The 23,362-nt window shown below is 45.7% G+C and overlaps 1 protein-coding gene across 1 annotated transcript in view; it reads right to left on the bottom strand.

The window, feature by feature from the left end:
• The window catches only part of PCNX2 (pecanex homolog 2 (Drosophila)), a 294,055-nt gene that overhangs the window by 72,397 nt on the left and 198,296 nt on the right, over nucleotides 1–23,362 (bottom strand). The window contains 1 exon segment of the mRNA XM_021074292.1: nucleotides 18,797–18,926. Coding sequence (XP_020929951.1) covers nucleotides 18,797–18,926 — 130 coding nt within the window.

The following is a 23,362-nucleotide window of genomic DNA, read 5'->3' as shown; positions in this document are numbered from 1 at the left end:
ACATTGCTGGTGGAGATATAAGATGGTATCACTTCTCTGAAAAGGAGTTTGGCAGTTTCTTTAAAAAACTACCATATGACCCAGTAATTATATTTTGCCTGATTAGTAAAGACTTAGGTTCACACAAAAACTGGTAGATGAATGTCCCTAGCAGGTTTATTCATAAAAGCCAAAAACTGGAAACGACCCAGACGTCTCTTAACAAGTGAATTGGGAACCGGACTCTGTGGTTTCCACACTATGGAATTCTGCTCCATTGCAATTCAAAGGAGCAAACGATTGACATATTCACTGATCTGGAGGAATCTTCAACGAATATGGTGAGTGAAAAGAGCCATTCCCATAAGGTTTAATGCTGTATGATTCCATTTATATAAAATTCTTGAAATGACAAAATCACAGAGTTGGAGAACAGCTTAGTGGGGGGTGGGGCAGAAAGAAAGAGGGTGTGATTATTAAAAGAGCAGCAGGCGAGATCTCTGTGGGATTGGAGACGTTCTGTATCTTGGCTGTACCAACATCCATATCCTGACAGTGATAGTTTTGTAAGATGTTAAGACATTTAAATTGGATAAAGAGTATATGGGGACATCTCTTTTTATTACTTCTTTCAACTCCATGTGTATCTATACTAAACTAACAAAAAGTTTAATTACAAAAATCTCCATAGCTAATAGCAGGCCAGAATTTAGTGACTCCAATCCTATAATTCATGTGTGATTCTCATCTTTGTCCCTAACTTGCTTGCATCTCAAATTAGGATCGCTGCTTCCATTTCAGTCAGAAAACTCCAAGATGAGCCAACATTTCAAATACATGATACAAGGTCCAACCATTCATTCACTGGAAAGTCATAAATATTTAGGGGGTGAAAAGTGTTACTTTTTTTTCTTTCTGCAAATGCAACTAATCAAAATAGTTAATAAAAAATTCAAGTTGCATGTGGTTGGGCCAAGAGTCAGCCAAATGAGGAAGTGAATAGATGGTGATGCAGAGGATTACAACTGATTCATCAGGATTAAATGATCAGGGGGCCACTGGATTTTCTGCAAGACTCACATGGCTGATTTAGGGTTTTGACTTCTGGGTGCTAGATCCTCCCGGTAAAAAGAGGCCCAATGTCATTTGTTTGACCGTGTTTCATTTAGAGTCGCAGGTGATATTTCTCCTGGGGCTACAGATCCGTTTATTTTTTCATTAGTTACCCGTGGTAAGCACAGACCTTGGATCAAGACAATCCCCAAACTTGGGGAAAAGTAACATCAACCCTTGGCAATGGGGCTGCAGGATTTGGCAGTGACATGCACAGCCTGAGGCATTACTCCAATCCTTCCGTTTTCACCGGCACTTGTCTCAAGAGAGACAGCAACTCAAGAAGAGAAGACACGTTCTCCAAACATAAAGCCCATTTAGACATGGTGCTGTTTCATCCTCAAGGGATGTGGCACTTAATAAACTCACACCAGCACCATTTCCCTGCTGACATGGACTTCACTTTTCCTTTGCTGTTTTATTCACTCCTAATGTAACGCTGTACCTCAGTGCATTCAATCCTTAAATCTGTTACAAAATCAAGTCCAACTAAAACAATGCTCCTAATTCCACGATCATCATGAGGCACCTTGTCAAATGAGTTATACTGACTAAAATTATGAATCAAGATGTTATAGGCAGGTTTGACATCCTATGTTTGCAATTTTCTTTTCTTTTTCTTTTTGGCTGCACTCGTGGCCCATGGAGGTTCCTGGGCCAGGGATTGAATCTGAGCCACAGCTTCGATGTACACCACAGCTGCAGCAATGCCAGATTCTTAACCCACTGCACCAGGCCAGGGATCAAACCCATGCAGCCACAGAGACCATGCCAGATCCTTAACCTGCTGTGCAACAGCGAGAACTCCTCATGTTTGCATGAGGTACTCTATGTAAAGTAATTTGGCCTGGAAACATTACATCAAGATAATGTAAGGGAACTCCAAGAATAAGACTGTGACTCTAAGTTGGTAAATCTGATTTCTGTTTCTAACTTGGTTTATAATTTATTAAATTATTTGAGTGATGTAAAGGAGAGAATCACTTAATCCTTCTGATATCCAGGTTTCTGAGTGCATAAAATGGCAACTAAACATAGCATAGGACTTTTGGTAGGAAATTAAAACACAGAGCCCAGTCTATGACTGCCTATTGCAAAACTAAACAAAGAACTACTTTAGGAGTTCCCTGGCAACCTGGCAATTAAGGATCCCTAGTTGTAATTACTGTGGCTCAGGTTTGAACCCTGGCTGGGGAACTTCCATACACTTCAGGCAGAGCCCACACCACTCCCCAAAAAAGAACTGCTTTAACCTTTAATAGACCAGTTACCCAAGGGAAGCCAGGAGACTAGGAAATAGGTTATTGTTTTTTTGTTTTTTTTGTTTTTTGTTTTTTCTTTTTATGGCCGTACCTGTGGCATATGGAAGTTTCCTGGCCAGGGGTTGAACTGAAGCTGCAGCTTCAGCCTATACCACAGCCACAGCAACATCCTAGCCACATCTGTGACATACACCAGCTTGTGCCAACACTGGATCCTTAACCCACTGAGCAAGGATGGGGATCATAGAACCTGCATCTTCACAGAGACAATGTCAGGTCTTTAACATGTTGAGCCACAAGGGGAATTTTAAGGACTAGGAAATAGTTTTGAAATCACTGGATTGGTACCTGTGGGTATAGATTTTTTTTTTTTTAATGGGGAAAAAGGAAGAGTACTTTTTATCCTGACAATGGTTTTCAAATTTGATTTTAAATGCTAAAATAGAGTGTGTCAAACTTTGGCTCCAGGAGCACAAGGACAACAGTCAACAGAAAATGAGTTCATTCATCTCTTCCAACTATCCTCACCCACTCCAGCTTTTTGCCCAGAAAACCTCTTCAGAAGGCTGAGGTTTATTCATGGGAAGGCTTTCCTTTATCCAGGAAAACTTTACTTAGAAAGCTAGCATTCTGAACTGCTCTTGAAATTGGGTTTTTTAAAGATTTCACTTTCTGCACAATTTTCTTAAAACTTCACTAAGAACGTCCCCTCCTTTCTCTCAAACCTCATCATATACCTTCTCCAAAGCCTTCCCCAGCTCCTGGAAAGGAAGCTCCAACTACACAACCTCCAAAACTAGTAATCTTTTCAATGGAACTTAGTAAGACATTACAAAAGGGAGAAGGAACATAATCCATTATATTGTCATTATTCTTATCGGGTAATATATTCTCTTCTAATTCTCATGCATGTGATTATTTTTCCATTACTGGTCATTTTTCATTACAGCCTGATGGGGAGCATCAATCTACTTGATTGTGTTTACAGAGAGAGGCAAACACAGCAATCCAGACACTACAGAGCGTCCTAAACCCTATGGAGTGCTGATGATGGCAGAGTATTCTCAAAGTGACAAAAAAAAGAGCATGGCTTCCCATGTCCACATAGGGCATTAGTTACCTTAATCAGCCCATAATACTGTGAACCCGGAAACAGCAACCCTATGTGAAGTCTGGGTAAGGTCTTCACATTTCCAAGAAATATGCTCAGGGTAGCAGGATTAAAGAGCTCCCACCCCACCATGACTGCAAAGCCAAGAAGTGTGTTTTAAACTACAGCCTCAAACGCAGAAGTCCCCCAGGACCCAGAGTGGCCGCCCCATAGCTGACTGTCCCCAACGGAGACAGCATAGCCAGTCATTTCCACTTTGCATACTGGCTGACCACACAGAAGACCTTTTACAGGGCTCAGGGGTCTTGGTGTTAGGGAGTGACCCAACACTATCAGCCCCAAAAATCTCCTCCCCCAGGAATATTTGAGCCCGGCAGCAAAAGGGTTTGAGACAACAGGGATTTAAAAGCTAAATGCAGAGTTCCTGTCACGGCTCAGCAGTTAACGAACCCGACTAGTATCCATGAGGATGCGGGTTCGATCTCTGGCCTCGCTCAGTAGGTTAAGGACCCTGTGTGGCCGTGAGCTGTGGTGTAGATTGCAGATGCAGCTCAGATTCTACGTTGCTGTGGCTGTGGTACAGGCTGGTGGCTGTAGCTCCTATTCGACCCCTAGCCTGGGAACCTCCATGTGCCGTGGGTACCCCCCACCAAAAAAGATAAATGCCAAATGCTTCTGCTGGCCTTTGTTTATTTATTTTAATATATTACATTTTATTATTTTTTAAAAGTAGAGTTGATTTACAATATTCTGTCAATTTCTGCCATTCAGCAAAGTGATTCCGTCATACATTTATGCATACATTCCTTTTCTCATACTATCTTCCATCACGGTCTACCAAGAGAGTGGATAGAGTTCCCTGTGCTGCAGAGCAGGACCTCATTGCTTATCCATTCTAAATGTACTAGTTTGCATCTACCATCCCCAAACTCCTGCCCTGGTTTAGAATCAATCAATCCCATCTCCAGCACTTCCCTAAAAAGCGGAAAAGCTGAGGCCCCTGTCCCCTCAGTGGCTGGCAGAACTGAGAAGGGCTCTGGCCTGGGCTGGGCTGACCTTCCCTGTGACCTTCCATCAGCTGGACACAGTACACGACCTCGCTTATGGGAGTCAGCAGACTGAGGGGGAGCAGATGGCAGGGGCGCCTGGTCCACTTCACAACCCTGCGCTTTCCAGATTCTGTAACTGCTCCGTGGAAGGTAACAGGACCCTGAGTAACATTAGGCACCGCAGCATAATGCATAATAAGCACACACCAGTGCTATTTGAGAAATTCAACACACCGGAGTTCCTCAAAAGCGTCATCTTTGTGGAACACATCTGCATAGTTGCTCATGGCCACACCTGAAGTGTCAAACCTTACCCTCTGGGTACGTGTGTGCGAGCGCTTTCTCATCCATCAGCAAAACACTGGATGAAGCCAAGCCGATCATTTCACGTCTCAGACATAACAGCATTCAGACAGAGACCTGGGGTTCCAGTTGAGGAAATCCAAAGCAGAGGAGGGATGTGGAAGGACAGATTGGGGCATGTTAGCCAGAGAGCAGGGGATGCTCGGGCTCCGGTCTGCCCCTCCACCCCTCTCTGGAATTCTAGACTATTTAGACACCTAGCACCATGGCGCTACAGGTCTTACCTGTCTTTGTGCTGTCGTCCCCCCAAGTAAAATTATGAGGGAAGGATCCCTTTAATAAAAGTCATAACTCCCCCCCCTTTTTTTTTTTGTCTTTTTGCCATTTCTTGGGCCGCTCCGGCAGCATATGGGAGGTTCCCAGGCTAGGGGTTGAATCGGAGCTGTAACCACCAGTCTATGCCAGGGCCACAGCAACACGGGATCTGAGCCGCATCTGCGACCTACACCACAGCTCACGGCAACGCCGGATCCTTAACCCACTGAGCAAGGCCAGGGATCAAACCCGCAACCTCATGGTTCCTAGTCGGATTCATTAACCACTGTGCCACAATGGGAACTCCCATAACTTTTATTATGAATGTGTCAATTTCACGTCATGGGAAACCCACCAGGAATGGATGAAGCAAAATCTTCAACTCACTAGCTCGCACAGCTGAGAGAGCGATGGGGCCCAGCTAGACTTGGGGTGGTGGGTGGTGTCATCAGGAATCACTTCCCACACCCCTCGGCCCTGCCTTCCCGTGTTTGCTGCGTCCTCAGGACAGTTTGTACCTTGTGGGCACAAGAAGGCTGCCAGCGGCATTAGGCTTGCATCCCACACCACCAAGCCCAGTGGGAAAGCAAGTTCTCCTCCCCTGCAGGCTTGCCACACCCCAAAGTCCCAGCGCTCACTCAGGCCAGGCTGAAACAATCCACCTCCAGGCCTCTGGGCTTCACACCTGGCCTTTCTATGGCACAGGCCCTTTCGGCCTCCATCTCTCTTGCTCATCTGTTTCCTGCTTACCTGTGGCCTGAAGTCTAGGACAATATTTACAGAGCTCAGTTTTACTGAGTGAAAGGTGAGGCAGGACTTTTGGGTGCTTTAGTCCTGGCACCTCTACTTCATGACACAGAACTAAGAATGTTTCTTGCTGGCTTATCCGCACTTCTGTACTTTTGGAAAGTTGAAGACTTGGTCCAATTTCCCACCCTGTCTGTCCTTGTAAGTCCCAGGACTCCCCAGGCATGGCCCAAACCATGTTAATTCCTAAACACACCTCTTTTAACACTAGACACACATAGGTAAGCTCAAAGTGACTCCCAAGCATTTTTAAATTGCTCAAAACTCTCCCTTTTTAATATAAATTGGTGCAGCTACTATGGAAAACTGTACAGAGGTTCCTCAAAAAAATGAAAAATAGAGTTGCCATATGATTCAGCAATCTCACTCCTGGGCATATATCTAGACAAAACTATAATTTAAAAAGATACATACACTTGCATGTTCACTGCAGCACCATTCACGGTAGCCAAGACATGGAAGCAGCCTAAATGTCCATCGATAGATGAATGGATAAAGAAGATGGGGTACGCATAATCAGTGGAATATGCCTTGGCCATAAGAAGAATAAAATAATGCCATTTGCAACAACATGGGTGGATCTAGAGATTATCATACTAAATGAAGTAAGTCCAACAGAGAAAAAACAAATACCATATGATATCATTTATACGTGGAATCTAAAATATGACACCAATGAACTTATTCATGAAAGAGAAACAGCCTCACAGACATAGAGAACAGATTTGTGGTTGCCAAGGGAGAAGGGGTGGGAGAGGGAATGGACAGGGAGTTTGAGGTTAGCAGATGCCAATTATTACATACAGAATGGATCAATAACACAGTCCTGCTATATAGCACAGAAACTATATTCAGTATTCTGTGATAAACCAGCACAGAAAAGAAAATTTTTTTTTTTTTTTTTTTTTTTGTCTTTTGTCTTTTTTTGCTGTTGTTGTTATTGTTGCTATTTCTTGGGCCGCTCCCGCGGCATATGGAGGTTCCCAGGCTAGGGGTCGAATCGGAGCTGTAGCCACCGGCCTACGCCAGAGCCACAGCAACTCAGAATCCGAGCCGCGTCTGCAACCTACACCACAGCTCACGGCAACGCCGGATCGTTAACCCACTGAGCAAGGGCAGGGACCGAACCCGCAACCTCATGGTTCCTAGTCAGATTCGTTAACCACTGCGCCACGATGGGAACTCCCCAGAATTTTTAAAAAGAATGTGTATATATGTATAACTGAATCACTTTGCTTTATAGCAGAAATTAACACAACACTGCAAATCAACTCTATTTCAATTTTATTATTATTTATTTATTTGTCTTTGTAGGGCCACACCCATGGCATATGGAGGTTCCCAGGCTAGGGGTACAATCGGAGCTGTAGCTGCCAGCCTACACCACAGCCACAGCAGTGCAGGATCCAAGCTGCATCCGCAACCTATGCCACAGCTCATGGAAACGCCAGATCCTTAACCCACTGAGCAAAAGGCCAGGGATCAAATCCACAACCTCATGGTTCCTAGTCCAATTTGTTCCCACTGCGCCACAACAGGAACTCCTATATTTCAATTTTTAAAATATTAAAAAAAAGAAAACCCTCTCCCATTTATCTAGGCATCTGTACTTCTGAAGGCCTCTGAGTCCCTTCTGAGGGGGGGTGGGGAGGATTCTCAAAGAACTATGATTAGCTCCTAGGAAAAGTGAGGGCATTTCAGGACCCCTTTTATAGACACTTGAAGTGACTCAACACCCTGGAAAACTAATGGCAAGTGACGGCCTCAGATAGGAATTTCTCAAATCACCCATTTAAAAACAAAATTGTATCTGTATTCATTAGTTTGACTCCTCTCTGGGCCTTAGCGTTTATGCAGGACCTCAGGCTTCCTCCCTGCCTGATGTCGCATGCACAGACCCAGCTAGGCCTGGAACCAATGCAGTCAGCCTCAGTCATTGGCGGTCCTGGCTGTCCCAGTGGAAGAGGCTCCCAGTCCTGGCTGTGGCTGTGCTGGAGGCAGCAGGCCACAATGGGTCCCCACTTCCTCTGTCTCCCGACTCAGGGTCCATCAGGGAGCATCCCTGGGTCCCTGCGGGGAATCAGAAAGACAAACTCACCAGTGATGGCCTGTCCAGACCTGGCCAGGTGGCTCCCTCACTGAGCCTTGGGGCTTCGAGGTCCCTGTGGTCCAGTCATGAGTGACGTGATCGGCTGTGAGCAGCTGTGAGCAGGCTGTGTTGGTTCTGACCTGGGTCAGCTCCAACCTACCCGAGGGCAGAGGAGGGGTCTGGGACCAATGTCTGCTTCTGAGGAGCTGCCTGGAGGCAGCAGGGAACACAGACACCTCTGCAGCACCTAGCACCATCCCCGGCCAGGAGGGGCTGCAGATGGCTCCCTTAGGAAGTCAGAGAAGGCCTTCCTCCTGGAGGGAGGCCTGCGGGGATCTTCCCTTCCAGACTGGCCTCTGTGAGGTCACCTTTCTAGTCAAGAGCAAATTTTTCTTTTTCTTTTTCTTTTTTTTTACATTTTAGGGCTGTACCTGCAGCATATGGAAGTTTCCAAGGTAGGGGTCCAATCAGAACTGCATCTGAGACCTACGCTACAGCTCATAGCAACGCTGGATCCTTAATCCACTAAGTGAAGCCAGGGATCCAACCCACAACCTCATGGATACTAGTTGGGTTTGTAACTGGGGAAGACATAAAAGGAACCCCCCCTTTTTCCATTTGTGCCATATTTTAGGTGCCATATATATCATATGGTATTTGTCTTTCTCTTTCTGACCTAGCTTCATTTAATGTACAAATGAACCTACCTACAAAACAGAAACAGACGTACGGACATGGAGAACAGACTTGTGGTTGCCAAGGGAGAGGGGGAGGGAGTGGGAGGGAAGGTGAGTTTGGAGTTAGCAGATGCAAACTATTACATTTAGAACGGATAAGCAATGAGGTCCTGCTATACAGCACAGGGAACTATATCCAATCTCTTGGGATAGACCATGATGGAAGATAATATGAGAAAAAAGAATGTATACATACGTATGACTGGGTCACTTTGCTGTACAGCAGAAATTGGCACAGCATTGTAAATCAACTATACTTTGATTTAAAAAATTAATTTTAAAGAAAGAGCAAATGCTTTAACAGGCAGTCACTTTCCCTCTTTGTTTGGTGCGGGAAGCATTTTGAGGGGGCTTCGGGACATAATGGAAAGTTTTCAGGACCAGAAATAAGACCAGACTTGGGTTGATATCTTGGCTCAGCCACTGACTTGTTCCGTGACCTTGGGCAAGTTACTTAAATTCCCCCAGTTTCCTTTCTCTGATCTGTGAAATGAGAGAAATGAAATTCTACTTTCAGAGTAGGTGGGAGCCCAGGGATGAATACATCTGAGAAGGTGAGCAGGTGTTCGCTAAATACAACAAGATGAGGCCCCTCCTGTTTCTGTCCTACGGCCTTTATTACAGTGAAGAGCAATATATCCAGTGCCCAGCACTCTCTTAGGTGTGGATCTGAGAGCTCTAATGGCCCTGAGACACCTAATAAGAGAGCTCAGGACTTGCTCTCAGTAGTGACGACAGCCAGGTGTTTTGTAAACATCCCAGTCAATGGTAGAGCAGCTTAATTGCAAGTTGCAATATGCAAATTCCTCCCCAGCATAATTGCAAATGTGAATGATAGTGCTGCATTTTACTATTAAGCCATAAGCCACGAGTTCCTGCCATGTTTCAGGGGGTTAAGAACCCATCATAGTGTCCATGAGGATGCAGGTTTGATCCCTGGCCTCCCTCAGTGGGTTAAGGATCTGGCATTGCTGCAAGCTGCAATAAAGGTCACAGATGTGGCTTGGATCCCGCATGGCTATGGCTGTGGCGTAGGCCAGCGGCTATAGCTCCAATTCAACTCCTAGCTTGGGAACTTCCACATCACATGCCGCAGGTGCCACCCTAAAAAGCAAAAAAAAAAAAAAGCAAAAGAAAAAGAAAAAAGAAGAAGCCATAAGCCATATAAGCTTCTTGCTTTATACCTAAGGAGGGAAAAAAAAATGCCTTTTCAGATATTTAATGTTTTGCACAGAGATCTTACAAACTATGTTTAAAACAGCCTAATAGGGAAGGGCTGGGTTTTTTTTTTCTATACATAAATCATTATTTATGCCTGTTTTCATTTTGTACTTTAAAATGTAAACATCTCCTTATCCAAAATAGCTGGTGGGAAAAAAAATGAAAAAACAAAGACAAAAACCAAATTCAGCCTTAAAGAATGCTGGTGAATTTTCAAGCATCCTTGCTGAAAGGCTTAGCAAAAACCTCTCCACACTGAAAAAGATAAAAAATGAAGTGTGCTGTTGAGAACCTCTTTTCTGGACTCCCTGAACCAAGTCAGGCCCCATGGCTCTGTCCAGCTCATCGTTAACAAGTCCCGAATGAAGACCCAGATGGTGACACAGGTAAGGCCATCTGCATAGAGCACAGCGAGGGAGCTTAAGAGATGGTGAGTGAAAGCAGTAACACTGGCTTCTGCGGACTGCTAGGCTGCATGAAGGCCAAGAAGATGAGCGTTGATAGAGAAAATGTAAATGTCTGCTTTTCAGTAAAACACACGAGTGGACTGATGAAAAGCTGGCTTGAGAATACTATAGCAAAATAATTGAGAAGGTTTAGATTTTGAAAGGAACAAAGGAGAGCAGAACATAGGACTCACAGGAAGTAACAGGTCTGTCCACTATGGCTGAGTAGATGACAACTGGGCAGGCTAAGGAGGGCAGGGTCAAGGACAACTCAGCAAACATCTGTCTTTTTTTTTTTTTTTTTGTCTTTTTTGTCTTTTGTTGTTGTTGTTGTTGCTATTTCTTGGGCCGCTCCCGCGGCATATGGAGGTTCCCAGGCTAGGGGTTGAATCGGGGCTGTAGCCACCGGCCTACGCCAGAGCCACAGCAACGCAGGATCCGAGCCGCATCTGCAACCTACACCACAGCTCACGGCAACGTCGGATCGTTAACCCACTGAGCAAGGGCAGGGACCGAACCCGCAACCTCATGGTTCCTAGTCGGATTCGTTAACCTCTGCGCCACGATGGGAACTCCTCAGCAAACATCTGGATGGGGGCAGCTGAGGTGCCCAAGGTCTAAACCATTTCACACAAAGAAGAGTTAGGGTGGTTTAGCATGGAGACAAGAGTCGCAAAGGGAAGGAGGGCTGCTTTCCATCTGGCAAAGGATGGGATGTAGAGGAGGCGTAAGGATGCCTGCTGCTCCGGGATCAGCAGGTGTATCCAGGTGATTGTGGTACCCAGGGGGTGCCCCAGGGAGCTGATTCAGAGCAGGGAGAGCCTGCAGCTATGGCTGACAAAGCTCACTAGGGCTACCTGGGGAGGCACGAGGTTTGTTCCACCTGGAGTAGGGAGAGGTCAGAGGACTCCCTCCCGTGGATGGTGCAGAGGGGCTTCTGTCATCTTAAGGATCTGTGCCAGTCTCCCTTCTATATGACAAACCCAGAAAGGGGCTGGGAGATAACACAGTATGGTTCAGGGGAGCTCACTGAGATGAGCTGAAATGTTCTGATCCTACGTTTTGTTGGTTGATCAATCACAGAGCAGTGGCACTTTGGAAAATCTTGTGTTCCCACAAGGCAGCTGTGATGCTCAAAGAAGAGAACCCAGGCTCTAAAGCCTCAGAGGAACCACAGCGCTTGAAGGTGAAGATATTTATGGGGCATCTCTGGCTGTGGATGGGACACTCCATGGTCTACACATGCATCCTTTCACAGGCTGATAGGACTATCACTTCAGAAACAACTTCCAGTGGGTTGGAAGGAGCCGTGAAATATTTCTAGACATAACTGATTTCTTCTTTTTTTTTTTTTTTTTTTTTTTTTTGCTTCACAGGGCTGCACCCATGGAGTTTCCAGAGTTTCCAGGCTAGGGGTCAAAGTAGAGCCTATACCGCAGCCACAGCAACACCGGATCAGAGTCAAGTCTGAGACTTACACCAGAGCTCACAGCAACGACAGATCTCTGACCCACTGAAGGAGACCAGGGATCAAACCTGCATCCTCATGGATACTAGTCAGATTCATTCCCTCTGCACCACAATGGGAACTCCCTAGACATAACTGAATTGAAAGTAGAATGACAGCAGATAAAAATATAGAGGAGGAAAACAAAGTGGGGACAGGATTTGGTATTGAGGACTCCTAGGAGGCACTTAAGAATAGTCATGCCAGGAGTTCCCATCATGGCTCAGTGGTTAATGCATCCATGAGGTTTCAGGTTCGATCCCTGGCCTTGCTCAGTGGGTTAAGAATCCAGCACTTCCATGAGCTGTGGTGTAGGTCACAGACACGACTTGGATCCCATGTTGCTGTGGCTCTGGCCTACACTGGCATAGGCTGGTGGCTACAGCTCCGATTAGACCCCTAGCCTGAGAACCTCCATATGCTGTAAGTGCAGCCCTAAGAAGACAACAAAAAAAAAAATAGTCACCCCATTTCACATGAATTAACTGAGGCTCTGAGGCTGAATTTTCCTGGAGTCAAACACCTAACCAAGCATGTGGGCTGGGATTTCCATCAAGGTCTGCCTGACTGCAAAGCTCATGCTTTCTGATGGACCGTCACCACCTCAGGAAGAGATGAGGAGGGATGAAGTATCACGATTATCTTCTTGCTGACTAGGGCGGGCCCGGGGACACCGAACACGGAATTGATATTTTTGAAGACCAGTCACATAGATCGATTCCTGCATTAAAGCCTAGTGCAGCAGCCTCACATGCATGCTTACCGTACACTTGAGGAGGGGGGATGGCCCAGAATGATCTAATATTTTAAAACCAATCTGGGAGTTCCTGTTGTGGCTCAGTGGGTTAAGAATCCAATTAGTGGAGTTCCCGTCGTGGCGCAGTGGAAACGAATCTGACTAGGAACCATGAGGTTGCGGTTGAGGGTTTGATCCCAGGCCTCGCTCAGTGGGTTAAGGATCCGGCATTGCCCGTAAGCTATGGTGTAGGTCTCAGACGTGGTTCAGATCCCGTGTTGCTGTGGCTGTGGCTGTGCCTGGCAGCTGTAGCTCCTATTAGACCCCTAGCCTGGGAAACTTCATATGCCACGGGTGCAGCCCTAAAAGGACAAAAGACAAAAAAAAAAAAGAACCCAACTAGTATCTGTGAGGATGCAGGGTCGATCTCTGGCCTTGATCAGTGGGTTAAGGATCCGGCGTTGCTGCAAGCTGAAGTGTAGGTCACAGATGTAGCTTGGACACTGGGTTGCTGTGGCTGTGGTGTAGGCTGGCAGCTGCAGCTCCCATTTGACCCCTAGCCTGGGAATTTCCATATGCTGCACATGGGGCCTTAAGAAGAAAAAATAGAATAAATAAATAAAACCAATCTGGACAATGTAATAGAAATGTAACAATCATGAAGCTGTGTTTGCCTTTTCAGGTAGCTGTTATATAGGTCTCCTCACAGATATAACATTTTACATTTTAGAGAAGACTTTTGATGTATCAAAACAAAACCATTTTTTTTAGGGCCACCCCTGCAGCACATGGAAGTTCCTAGGCTAGGGGTGGAATCAGAGCTGTAGCTGCCGGCCTACACCACAGCCACAGTAACACCAGATCTGAGCCGCATGTGCTACCTACACTGCAGCTCATGGCAATGCTGGATCCTTAACTCACTAAGTGAGGCCAGGGATTGAACCCACATCCTCATGGATACAAGTCAGGTTCTTAACCCACTGAACCACAACAGGAACTCTGACAAAACTATTGCTAATGGGACTTTTCTTTCTTTAGGGTTAAAGACAGATGACTCCTTTCAGACCGAGACATTGGCTAAGAGAACCAGGAACATGAGTCAATACCTTCTTGCCTAAACATTTGTTTCATGTTAATGACAGAGTTTTGTCATTTAGCAATTGTTTATATATAAAGAGAAGGATGATAAATCATAATATCAAAATGTGTTTCTAAAGCTTTTTAAACACCCTGACATGAGGGGATGTATAAATACCCGGCGCTATTATCACAGTCCATTTTCAATCATTGTTGGTAAATCAAATGGAGACACCAGGCTGAATTCATCAAGACAGGGTTTAAAGACCTTCCTAGTCAAGAACAGTTTAACAGGGAACATTCTACTGGTGGCAGATGAGACCCAGATTACGGTTTTCCTTCCCCTGTGCATAATGTTGCTGGACTTAATGCACTTAAGAAATTGTTATAGAACACCTACTGTGTGCATGGCCCCCACAGGGACACATTAAAATTAAAGAAATAGTTATAGGACACCTACTGTGTGCACAGCCCCATAGGGACACAAAGATGAAAACAGACAAGCCCAAACTTGGAGGTAGACACAGTCCACACCAATCCTTGCCACAATATACAGATGGCCTCAGGGCAAGGTTACTTTCCAAAGACGACTGCCAAGTACCCTTCATTCTATAGGACCGCCTGGAACCTTCCCCTCACCTATCAAGACTTGGGGCAGGAGGTGGAATTTGTGCGGGTGTGGGTGGAAGTGGGAAGGTGGAAGGCAGGAAGGGCATTCGATGAGAAGGGCACAGCCAAGGGAAGGCTGGAATGAGAACTCCCCACTGTTGATGCATGAAAGAGTGTGGTGGGAGACGGGCTAGAAAGTGCAATTGGGACTGAGGAGAGTCTAGATCTGTGCTGTCCAATACGGTAGTTTCTAGTCACATGTGGCTACTTAAACTTAAATGAATTAAACTCAGCAGGATTAACCATTCAGTTCCTCAGCCACATGGGCCCTGGTCCAAGTGCTCCGTGTCCCCAAGTGGCTGATGGAGCCCCTCTGTTGGAGAAGGCAGATACAGGGCATTTCCTTCAGGGCTGGTCTATGGGGTACTGTCCCTCATCCCCCAGGCAGCAATGAGACCCCAGCGGCTCACCAAGCGGTTCACCCTAGCTTGAAACCCACTCCAAACATGTTCTCCTGAGAGGAGAAGTCTGATTTGGCCTCAAAATGTCTTCTTTTCCCAAGCCGGACAAAGCAGCACAGAGTGAGACGGGCGGACCAAGGCTTGAGAATGGTGTCTAAAACTGCACAAAACAGGCATTGGGGAGCTTCCTCCAAGCAAGGCAAAGTTGACTCAGTGAACAAAGACCAGCCCCAGTGCGGGTTTGGTGCGACCTGGTGCCCAGTGGGGGGAATCAATGGGAGAGCAGGTTAGTTAGGTGGGCAGAGGACAGCTTGTCACCAGCCCCCTGTGAAGGGCAGTGCTGGAACAAAAAGTCAGCAGACTTCAAGACAGCCCAGGCTGAGGAAAACAGACTGGCCATCATCACCAGGCAGCTGGTGATGCACTTATGGGTTCCACAGAGGATTAAAATGGTTCCATGATAGTGTAGGGCTCGCTGGAGACTTGCAAAAACTGAAGGCGGCTTTAGAAGGTCTGGAAGGAAAATCAGAGGATGGGAAAGTGAGGGAGCAGAGGTGGAGAGGGAGAGAGATCAGGAGACGGGACGGCAAATGCCTTTCCCCATACCCCCAGGGTGCGGCTGGCGATCCTGGGTGCCCCACTGCCAGGATGTGCTCCACCAATGCTAGGGAGGAGAGTGATTCTTAGCCAGCCTTGTCAAGTGACAATTAAACAGAGTCAACTGCACTAACAGCTGCTCCTCTGTAACAGACAGAAAAGAAAGTGATCGGGCAGCCTCAGAGACATGCTCAAGGAAGAACACGGAAAGTCATTAGCACTTGAAATCAAAACCAACCATTTCAGACCCATCAAATGAGCTTTCCAGAGCACTTGCAGGGATCCAGATGAGGTTTCCTGCCATTTCCTTGCCTGGTACCCACCGTCCTGAATTCCCTCCCTGATCTTTTAAGCAGATGGCCACGGGACTCTATTCTGACGCTGAATACAAGTGACAAGAGACTTTCAGCCGATGGGGTTCTGCAGCAGGAATTTCCCCCCACTGGGACTGAACATTTTCTCCAACTTGGCTCCTTCAGAGACACCGAGGAAAGACAGGACGTCCTTACACATTCCTACAGAGACTCCAAGTCCCTTTCCCATCCCAGGACCACCGACCAAGGTCCCCACAGGTCACAGAGTGCTAAGCCGAGGAGAACAACGGAGCATGGCGTCATCAGGTCTTTGTGAAACTGAATAAGGAAACACTCCAACAGCCCACATTTTTAAGTGACCCACATAAACCCGCAATTCAGACCTAAATGTACCATGCTGATGGGTGGCTGAATCATGGAAGTGAGGAAGCTAAATAAGAAAACATGTAACTTGCTTTGCACATCAGTTACAATGCCTCCTCTCACTTAAACTCTCTCACAATGATTTCTCCATTTCCCTGGCAGCCTCACAGTTAAGGATTCTGCATTGTTACGGCTGTGGCATGGGTTACATCCCTGGCCCTGGAACTTCCATGTCACAGGTGCTGCCAAAGGAAAAAAATTCTCCATTTTTCTTTTCTATTGGGGAAGTTTAAATACCTTCCAGCTCACCAGGGATGCATTTTGCTTATACCAAATCCTCCCTGGTCAGAAAAACTTATCTAAGAATTGGAGAAAAAAAGAAATCTTTTATGTGAAAGATCACATTTACAACATCTTGCACTTTCCTGCCTCATTAAAAGCACGCAAGGGAGCCACACCTCTTATTTACAAGCGTTTACACTTCCCAGAAGTGCGATTTTCAGAGCTCCAAAATGGTCCCCCAGATTGTTTTCTGCTTAAAAAGCATAAAGACAAGCCAGACAAGCTTTTCCCTCCAGCTCTGCAAATAAGCACAGTATCCCTTTAGACAAATGCAAAAGAGGACTCTTGTTCATGGGTAAAATTCAAGAGGGTTTGGAGTTCCCGCTGTGGCACAGCAGAAAGGAATCTGACTAGTATCCATGAGGATGCAGGTTCAGTCCCTGGCCTTGCTCAGTGGGTTAAGGATCTGGTGCTGTCATGAGCTGCGGTGTAGATCGCAGATGTGGCTCAGATCTGGCGTTGAAAAAAAAAGATGCTTTACATGTACTACAAAGAGCACGCCTCTCTTAGAAGATGAGGAATCTACCAGACGCACAAGGGGCCTTCCCCACCTCTCAGCAGTCTCAGCCCTGGCTCACCTTGGGGTGCTCCAGTTTGGTTAGATTTACCCAGGACCCTAAATGTGAGCTCTGGGGAATGCCTGTTAGCACAGGTCGAGGGGGGGGGGGCGGCGGCAGAGACTCCAGCAGGGCAATCAGAAGATTCTCAGCAGCACAGGCCCCCCCACTGCTTACTTTGCTCTCGGTCCTTTGTATCTATTCATTCATACTTTGCCCACGAGGCTGTGAAGGAGGTCTTATTCCTCTGCCCCCGCCCCCCTTTACAGAAATGGAGAGCGGCCTGAGGTCACCAGCATCAAGTGGTGGAGCTGAGGTGTGAGCACAGGCAGGCTGGTGGTCCAGCCCTATTGTTACATGGCAGGCAGGGAGCTACTCCTGGGCAGAGAAAGGGGGGCCAGGTGCCAGAAAGCCAGGTATCCTGTAAATGCTGGGGTCCATGGGCACACAGAGAAAAGCAGGAGCCTCCAGACTGACAGGAAACCACAAATTTTGGGGTGATAAGCACCCTGGAGGCAAACAAAGCAAGGTGGAAAAGGGCGTGAATCTCTGGGCATCCCAGTGTAACCTGTTGCTCATTACGCCCTCATTATAATAAAATTATAATAAAATTAGCCTTGCAGATAAGAAGGACTCATCATGCACCAGCCCCAAGACGCTGCCAGTGGAAGCTAAATAAAGACAAAAATCCCTCCTCCCTTTGGGAAAGTGGAGCTGCAGTGAAAATTAAGAAATATGACCCCCAAACCCCTCCTTCCCAGTCAATATTCCTCCCAAGCAGTTGGATGCCGCTTATAACCAATGCGTCTGAGAAACATAGAGCAGCTGCTAGCCTCTCTGCCTGCCTCTCTTGAAGAGGTATATTTTTCACTCAACTAAATCCTTGCTTTTCTTTCACAATTTCCCGCTCGTTTCTGAATTCCTCCTGCGACGAGAACCTTCCCTTTGGGAACACGACCTCCTGCCCCAGACAGATGTGCATTTCACCTGACAGAAACCATCTAGCCACAGATCTCCTAACTTAACGCCGGCCTCTCGGAGACGAGACATGAAGGTGGCAGAGCTGTGGGAAATGGAGACAGATCACAGAGGATGCAGTAGGACTTGCAAACGGAACCAGCCCAGGGACAGCTAGTAAATTAGGACAGAGAAGGTTAGCCAGGGAAGACGACCTGGTTGGAGACCAGCCCCCTTACTCCGCTCCCCTCTCTGGCTGTTCTCAGGCCCTCCCCACCACAAATCAACAGTTCTTCAAAGCCACTCAGGGAACCATTATTCCTCCCTTCCCACCACCCCTCACTCCATCCCTGTTTGCGTGAGGAAATTCTTGACTGACCAGTCCACACAGTCAAGACAAAGTGCATTCATCATCTTTTACAAGTTCAATGGTGCTCAGAAAAAAATGGTGTGCTCTGTGATGCTGAGCTGTGATGCATGGACAGTTGTACGTGACAAGCATAGTTCTAAGGCCTGCAGCCATCATCAAATAAGAGCAGGATAATCAAGAAACAGGACCATGGCTCCTGAGACCACCTCTCTGAAGGCAACTGCTAAGAGTAGGCGGTGGTGACTCATTTTTCCTGCATAATTGGTGAAACCAGGAGGAGTGCAAATTGGCCATCGGTCATGCTTGGTCCAGAGTCTGGAAGCCACCCTGTGCTGAGTGGATGATCTGGGGTGGGGGGTGGGGGCCACCTCTTGGAGGACAAAGCATGGAGCTGGACTTTGCATAGAGGAAGGTCAAGAGCATCCTGACCCCAAATCCTAGCAAAGTAAGTCAGCATCGATTTTAGGGTCTTACTTGTAGTTTTTCTCCCAGAATTTCACGGGCCTGACATATGATGTGATAAAGATGACACTCCCAAGAAAGGGGCTCAATGGAGTAGAAAAGATTGACGTGGCGAACGTCTGAAAGAAAAGCATGGCAGAATCTGAGGATTTCGAGTTAAGGCCAAAAAGTGTGTACATTGTATTATTTCTAAACAGTATATGAGATTTTGACTAGTTTCTATTAAAGCCATTTTCTCACCAAGGAAAGAAAGAAGGGCATACATGTGATCTTGCTACATACATATCTGGAAGTATAAAACTTTAAATAGTATCCTGCTAGGTCTCACTTCACTACCATGAAAACCAAATGATACTCATAAAAATCCCAGCAGTCTCAGTATGATTCATGGCAAAGATTTAATATCTAAGATTTAAAAAGAACAGTTTCCTTTTACTGACATATCATTAGCTGACCCAAACACATTGTGGCATCAGCTAAAGTACTAAGCACCTTTATAAATAATTCAAATGAAATTACACTTTAAAACATAAATAAATAGCATTGTTTGGGAAGATAGCATCTCTGTTTCTCAACAAATCTTTTCCCACTATTCAAAAATAGATATTTTAAATCATACATTGGACAACAATGGCTCAATTCAACTTATGTCTGGTTTATGAGCTAAAAATGTGTACAGGTGAAGTCACAATATGCTATGGGCCAAGTCACTTCTCTGTGGGTTTCCTGCTTCCTGGCCTGCCTCACTTTTTTTTTTGGTTGTTAAAGTATAGTTGATTTACAGTATTGTGCCAATTTCTGCTGTACAACAAATTGACTTGGTCATACAAATACACACATTCTTTTCTTTTTGTATTATTTTCCATCATGGTCTATCCTAAGAGATTGGATAGCGTTCCCTGTGCTGTACAGTAGGACCTCATTGCTTATCCATTCTAACTGCAATAGTTTGCATCTACTAACTCCAAACTTCCAGTCCATCCCACGCCTTCCTCCCTCCCCCTTATCCCTGGGCAACCACAAGTCTGTTCTCTACGTCTGTGAATCTGTTTTGTAGATAGGATCATTTGTGTCATACTTTAGATTCCACATATAAGTGATAGCATATGGTATTTGTCCTCCTCTTTCTAACTTACTTCACCTAGTATGATAATCTCTAGTTGAATCCATGTCGGTACAAATGGCATTCTTTCTTTTTTATGACTGAGTAGTATTCCATTGTGTGTATGTACCACATCTTCCTAATCCATTCATCTGTCAATGGACATTAGGTTGTTTCCATATCTTGCCTATTGCGAATAGTGCTGCTGTGAACACAGGGATGCATATAGCCTTTTGAATTAGAGTTTTGTCCAGATATATGGCATGCCTCACTTTTATACACTTTGTTTGATTAGAAACATAACTGTTCAATGTTAAACTTAGTGTGGCTCTAACTTTTGCTTTAAGCCCAACTAGTTGCTGTCTGGAAATCTGAGGGAGGTGCCAGGAGGGACCAGCGCTTCTGGCACCTCCCCATGGGGTCTCACTCCATCATTGAAGAAGGTCTCCCAGCTGTCAATCATACTACACCACAATGGTTCAGGGTGATGGTGGGACTTGTGGATGGAAGAGTCAGAGGCAACAGAGGTGGCAGAGGTCAGTGGGGACCTTACGTGTACAGGTGGTTCTTTGTCCCTTGGGGTGGGGGCTGGGAGGGTTCTACTCAACTCTGATCTGATCGCCTACAGGGCTGATTTTCCCCCTGGAAAGGGGTATGTGCCTCTTTCTAATGCTGCACAAACAGATGTCTTATTTCTTTAGCCCATGTTCAAAAAGTTCCAGCAGGAAGTAAGAAATGCCTGGCACTGACAGAAAGGCTCTGTGTTTCACTCCCTACCAAAACACAAAAGGGCTTTCCCATATTAGTAGCGGTGGGGCTGAATTGTGATGAGGGGGCTGGAAGGTGGGGCCCCTCATAGCCCCACTTTTGTGTAAATACACAGGAGGGCAGGAGCCTTATCTGCCCAATGGAACTTCCCTGTGCATTTTCACAGAATTAAGTTCAGAGCTGTGCCTCAGGAGTAAATGTGTCATTTTTTAAAAAAACTTGCTATTTATTTCTGAATATCTTCAGGAGTGAAATGACCCCTCCTCCATTAATAACTGGTGTTGAACTGCTGGTACTGGAAAGATCCCTACTGTGATACAGTTTGCATCCAATTCCTTTTATTTTGACTGAGTTCCAATGGAGAACTACAGAATAAGGAGCTACCATGATGTCTACTATCGCCCGTCGGTTTCTTCTGTATCTGAAAGCTGGAAAGATCTAAATACCTCTGCCATAAAACATATCAACTTAACCGTGTCCTTCATCACCGGAAGAAAAAAGGAGCTGCATGGAAAGTGTCACGAAGAAAGGTACCTCGAGAAAACATGAGAAAGCGGGGTGGGGGGGGTGTGATCATAGGGCAGATTCCTGAAGGGGGGTTGGGAGGAGGGGAAGTAGGACACCTCCTCTGCGTGGGTGGCAGAGGGCACTGTGGGGCTTGCAGAAGAACCAGGACAAAGTCAAGTGGAGCCTGGGCTGGGCAGGAGGCTGGATGGGCTGGCACTGCCATTTCTTTTGCTTCTAAATGTTTCCCCAGAGAGGACGTTGCCCATTTTTTTAAATGCCAGAAACAATTACCCAGCAATTAGGAAATGAGGAAAACAGGGCTGGCCTCTAAATAAAGTTCAGTTTTGGTAGGATAGGAAATGAAGTTTAATAGGTCAGAGGTAGGGCAAATGGGACTAGATGGCCTCAAAGGTTCTTTTCATTTAAGGAAGATCAGTAAAGAAATACAGCACTCCTGGGGGGAAATACGAAAGCTCTTGACTGTAATGGCCAAGGCAGTGCCAAGAAACCTGCAGCCCTCTTTATTTCTTGAGAGCCAAGAGGCAAGTCTAAGAGGTAGACGAAGACTCTTTAAAAAGCTTTGGGTTTACTTGAGTAGAGTTAAAATGAAAATATCAACATCAACCCTTTGAAAAAATAATTAGAAGCTCAAAAGGATATACCAAAGAGAAAGCAGCCTTCCCAGTGCACACATTAAACAGAGCTAATGTGGCTAAGTCTGTCTAATTATCTGAAGACAATGGGCTTGCGTGGTCTCTATGTGTATTCAAAGGGTAAAGAAAACTGCTCTTTCCCTGGAGGTTATAAGCTCAGAAACCAACAGAGGCTACCCAGGGAGAAAACGTGCTAGGACAAGAAAAGGCAATTTACTAAACAGTGCCCCGCTGGCCCAAAAGCTGATTCAATGCCAAAATGGAGAAAATGAGTCCCTTCTCAACGTCAGGATGGAACGCATAGCTTCTTAATAGAGTGATAACATAATTAACATTTCAAAATTAGTCCAGATTCAGGGCTGGCATTCAGGAACCTGCTAGCTTTGTCTGGATGGCATCTGGTTTCTTAAGCTCTCTCACTGTTCTCTGAAGCGTATGATGTGGGGCTCCAAAAAGCAAACATCTACCTTTACAATTGACCCAGGATGGAGGGTGACTTTGGGGAACGGGGAGGGGGCTGAAGGCCCTGTAAGCCACCAACGACTGCAGTGGTCAGCCACCTGGAAGGGTCTGAACCCTAGGCAGGAAGTAGATGTCAGCAATGGAGAGTTTTAGGAACAAAGCATGAGCACTGATTGTGTTGTAAGACCAAATGCCCAGGAGTTCCTGTTGTGGCTTAGTGGCTAATGAAGCCAGCTAGTATCCATGAGGATGCAGGTTCTATCCCTGGCCTCACTCAGTGAGCTAAGGATCTGGTTTTGCCATGAGCTGCAGTATAGGTTGAAGAAACAGCTCAGATTGTGTGTGCATTGCTGTGGCTGTGGCGTACGCTGGCAGCTGGAGCTCCAATTGTAACTTCCATATACTCTGGGTGTGGCCCTTAAAAAAAAAAAAAGATGCAGTATATATACACAATGTACACAATGGAATGCTACTCAGCAATAAAAAAGAACAAAATCATGCCATTTGCAGCAACATGGATGCAACTAGAGATTCTTATACTAAGTGGAGTAAGTCAGAAAGAGAAAGACCAATACCATGTGATATCACTTATATGTGGAATCTAAAATATGGCACACATGGACCTATCAACAGAACAGAAACAGATTCACAGACATGGAGAACAGATTCGTGGTTGCCAAGGGGGGAGGAGGAGGCAGTGGGATGGACTGGGAGTTTGGGGTTGGTAGATGCAAACTATTACATTTATAATGGATAAGCAATGAGGTCCTGCTGTACAGCACAGGGAACTGTGTCCAATCACTTGCAATGGAACACATAGAAGATAATATGAAGAAAAAGAATATAAAAAAGAAAAAGAATATAAAAGAATATATATATATATATATATATATACATATGTATGTATGTATGAGTGGGTCACTTAGTTGTATAGCAGAAATTGACAAAACAATGTAAATCAACTATACTTTCATAAAAAAAGAGTTTATCCAAAAATTAGAATATACTATCACTTAATGACTACCTCAAGTATGTTTCCATCCCTGTACCCAAAGTTCAGATCCCAGAGGTTCCTTATGAACTGTC

The sequence above is a fragment of the Sus scrofa genome, chromosome 14 (genome assembly GCF_000003025.6).
Source record: "Sus scrofa isolate TJ Tabasco breed Duroc chromosome 14, Sscrofa11.1, whole genome shotgun sequence".
NCBI lineage: Eukaryota > Metazoa > Chordata > Mammalia > Artiodactyla > Suidae > Sus > Sus scrofa.
This window is presented reverse-complemented; position numbering and strand designations above follow the sequence as displayed.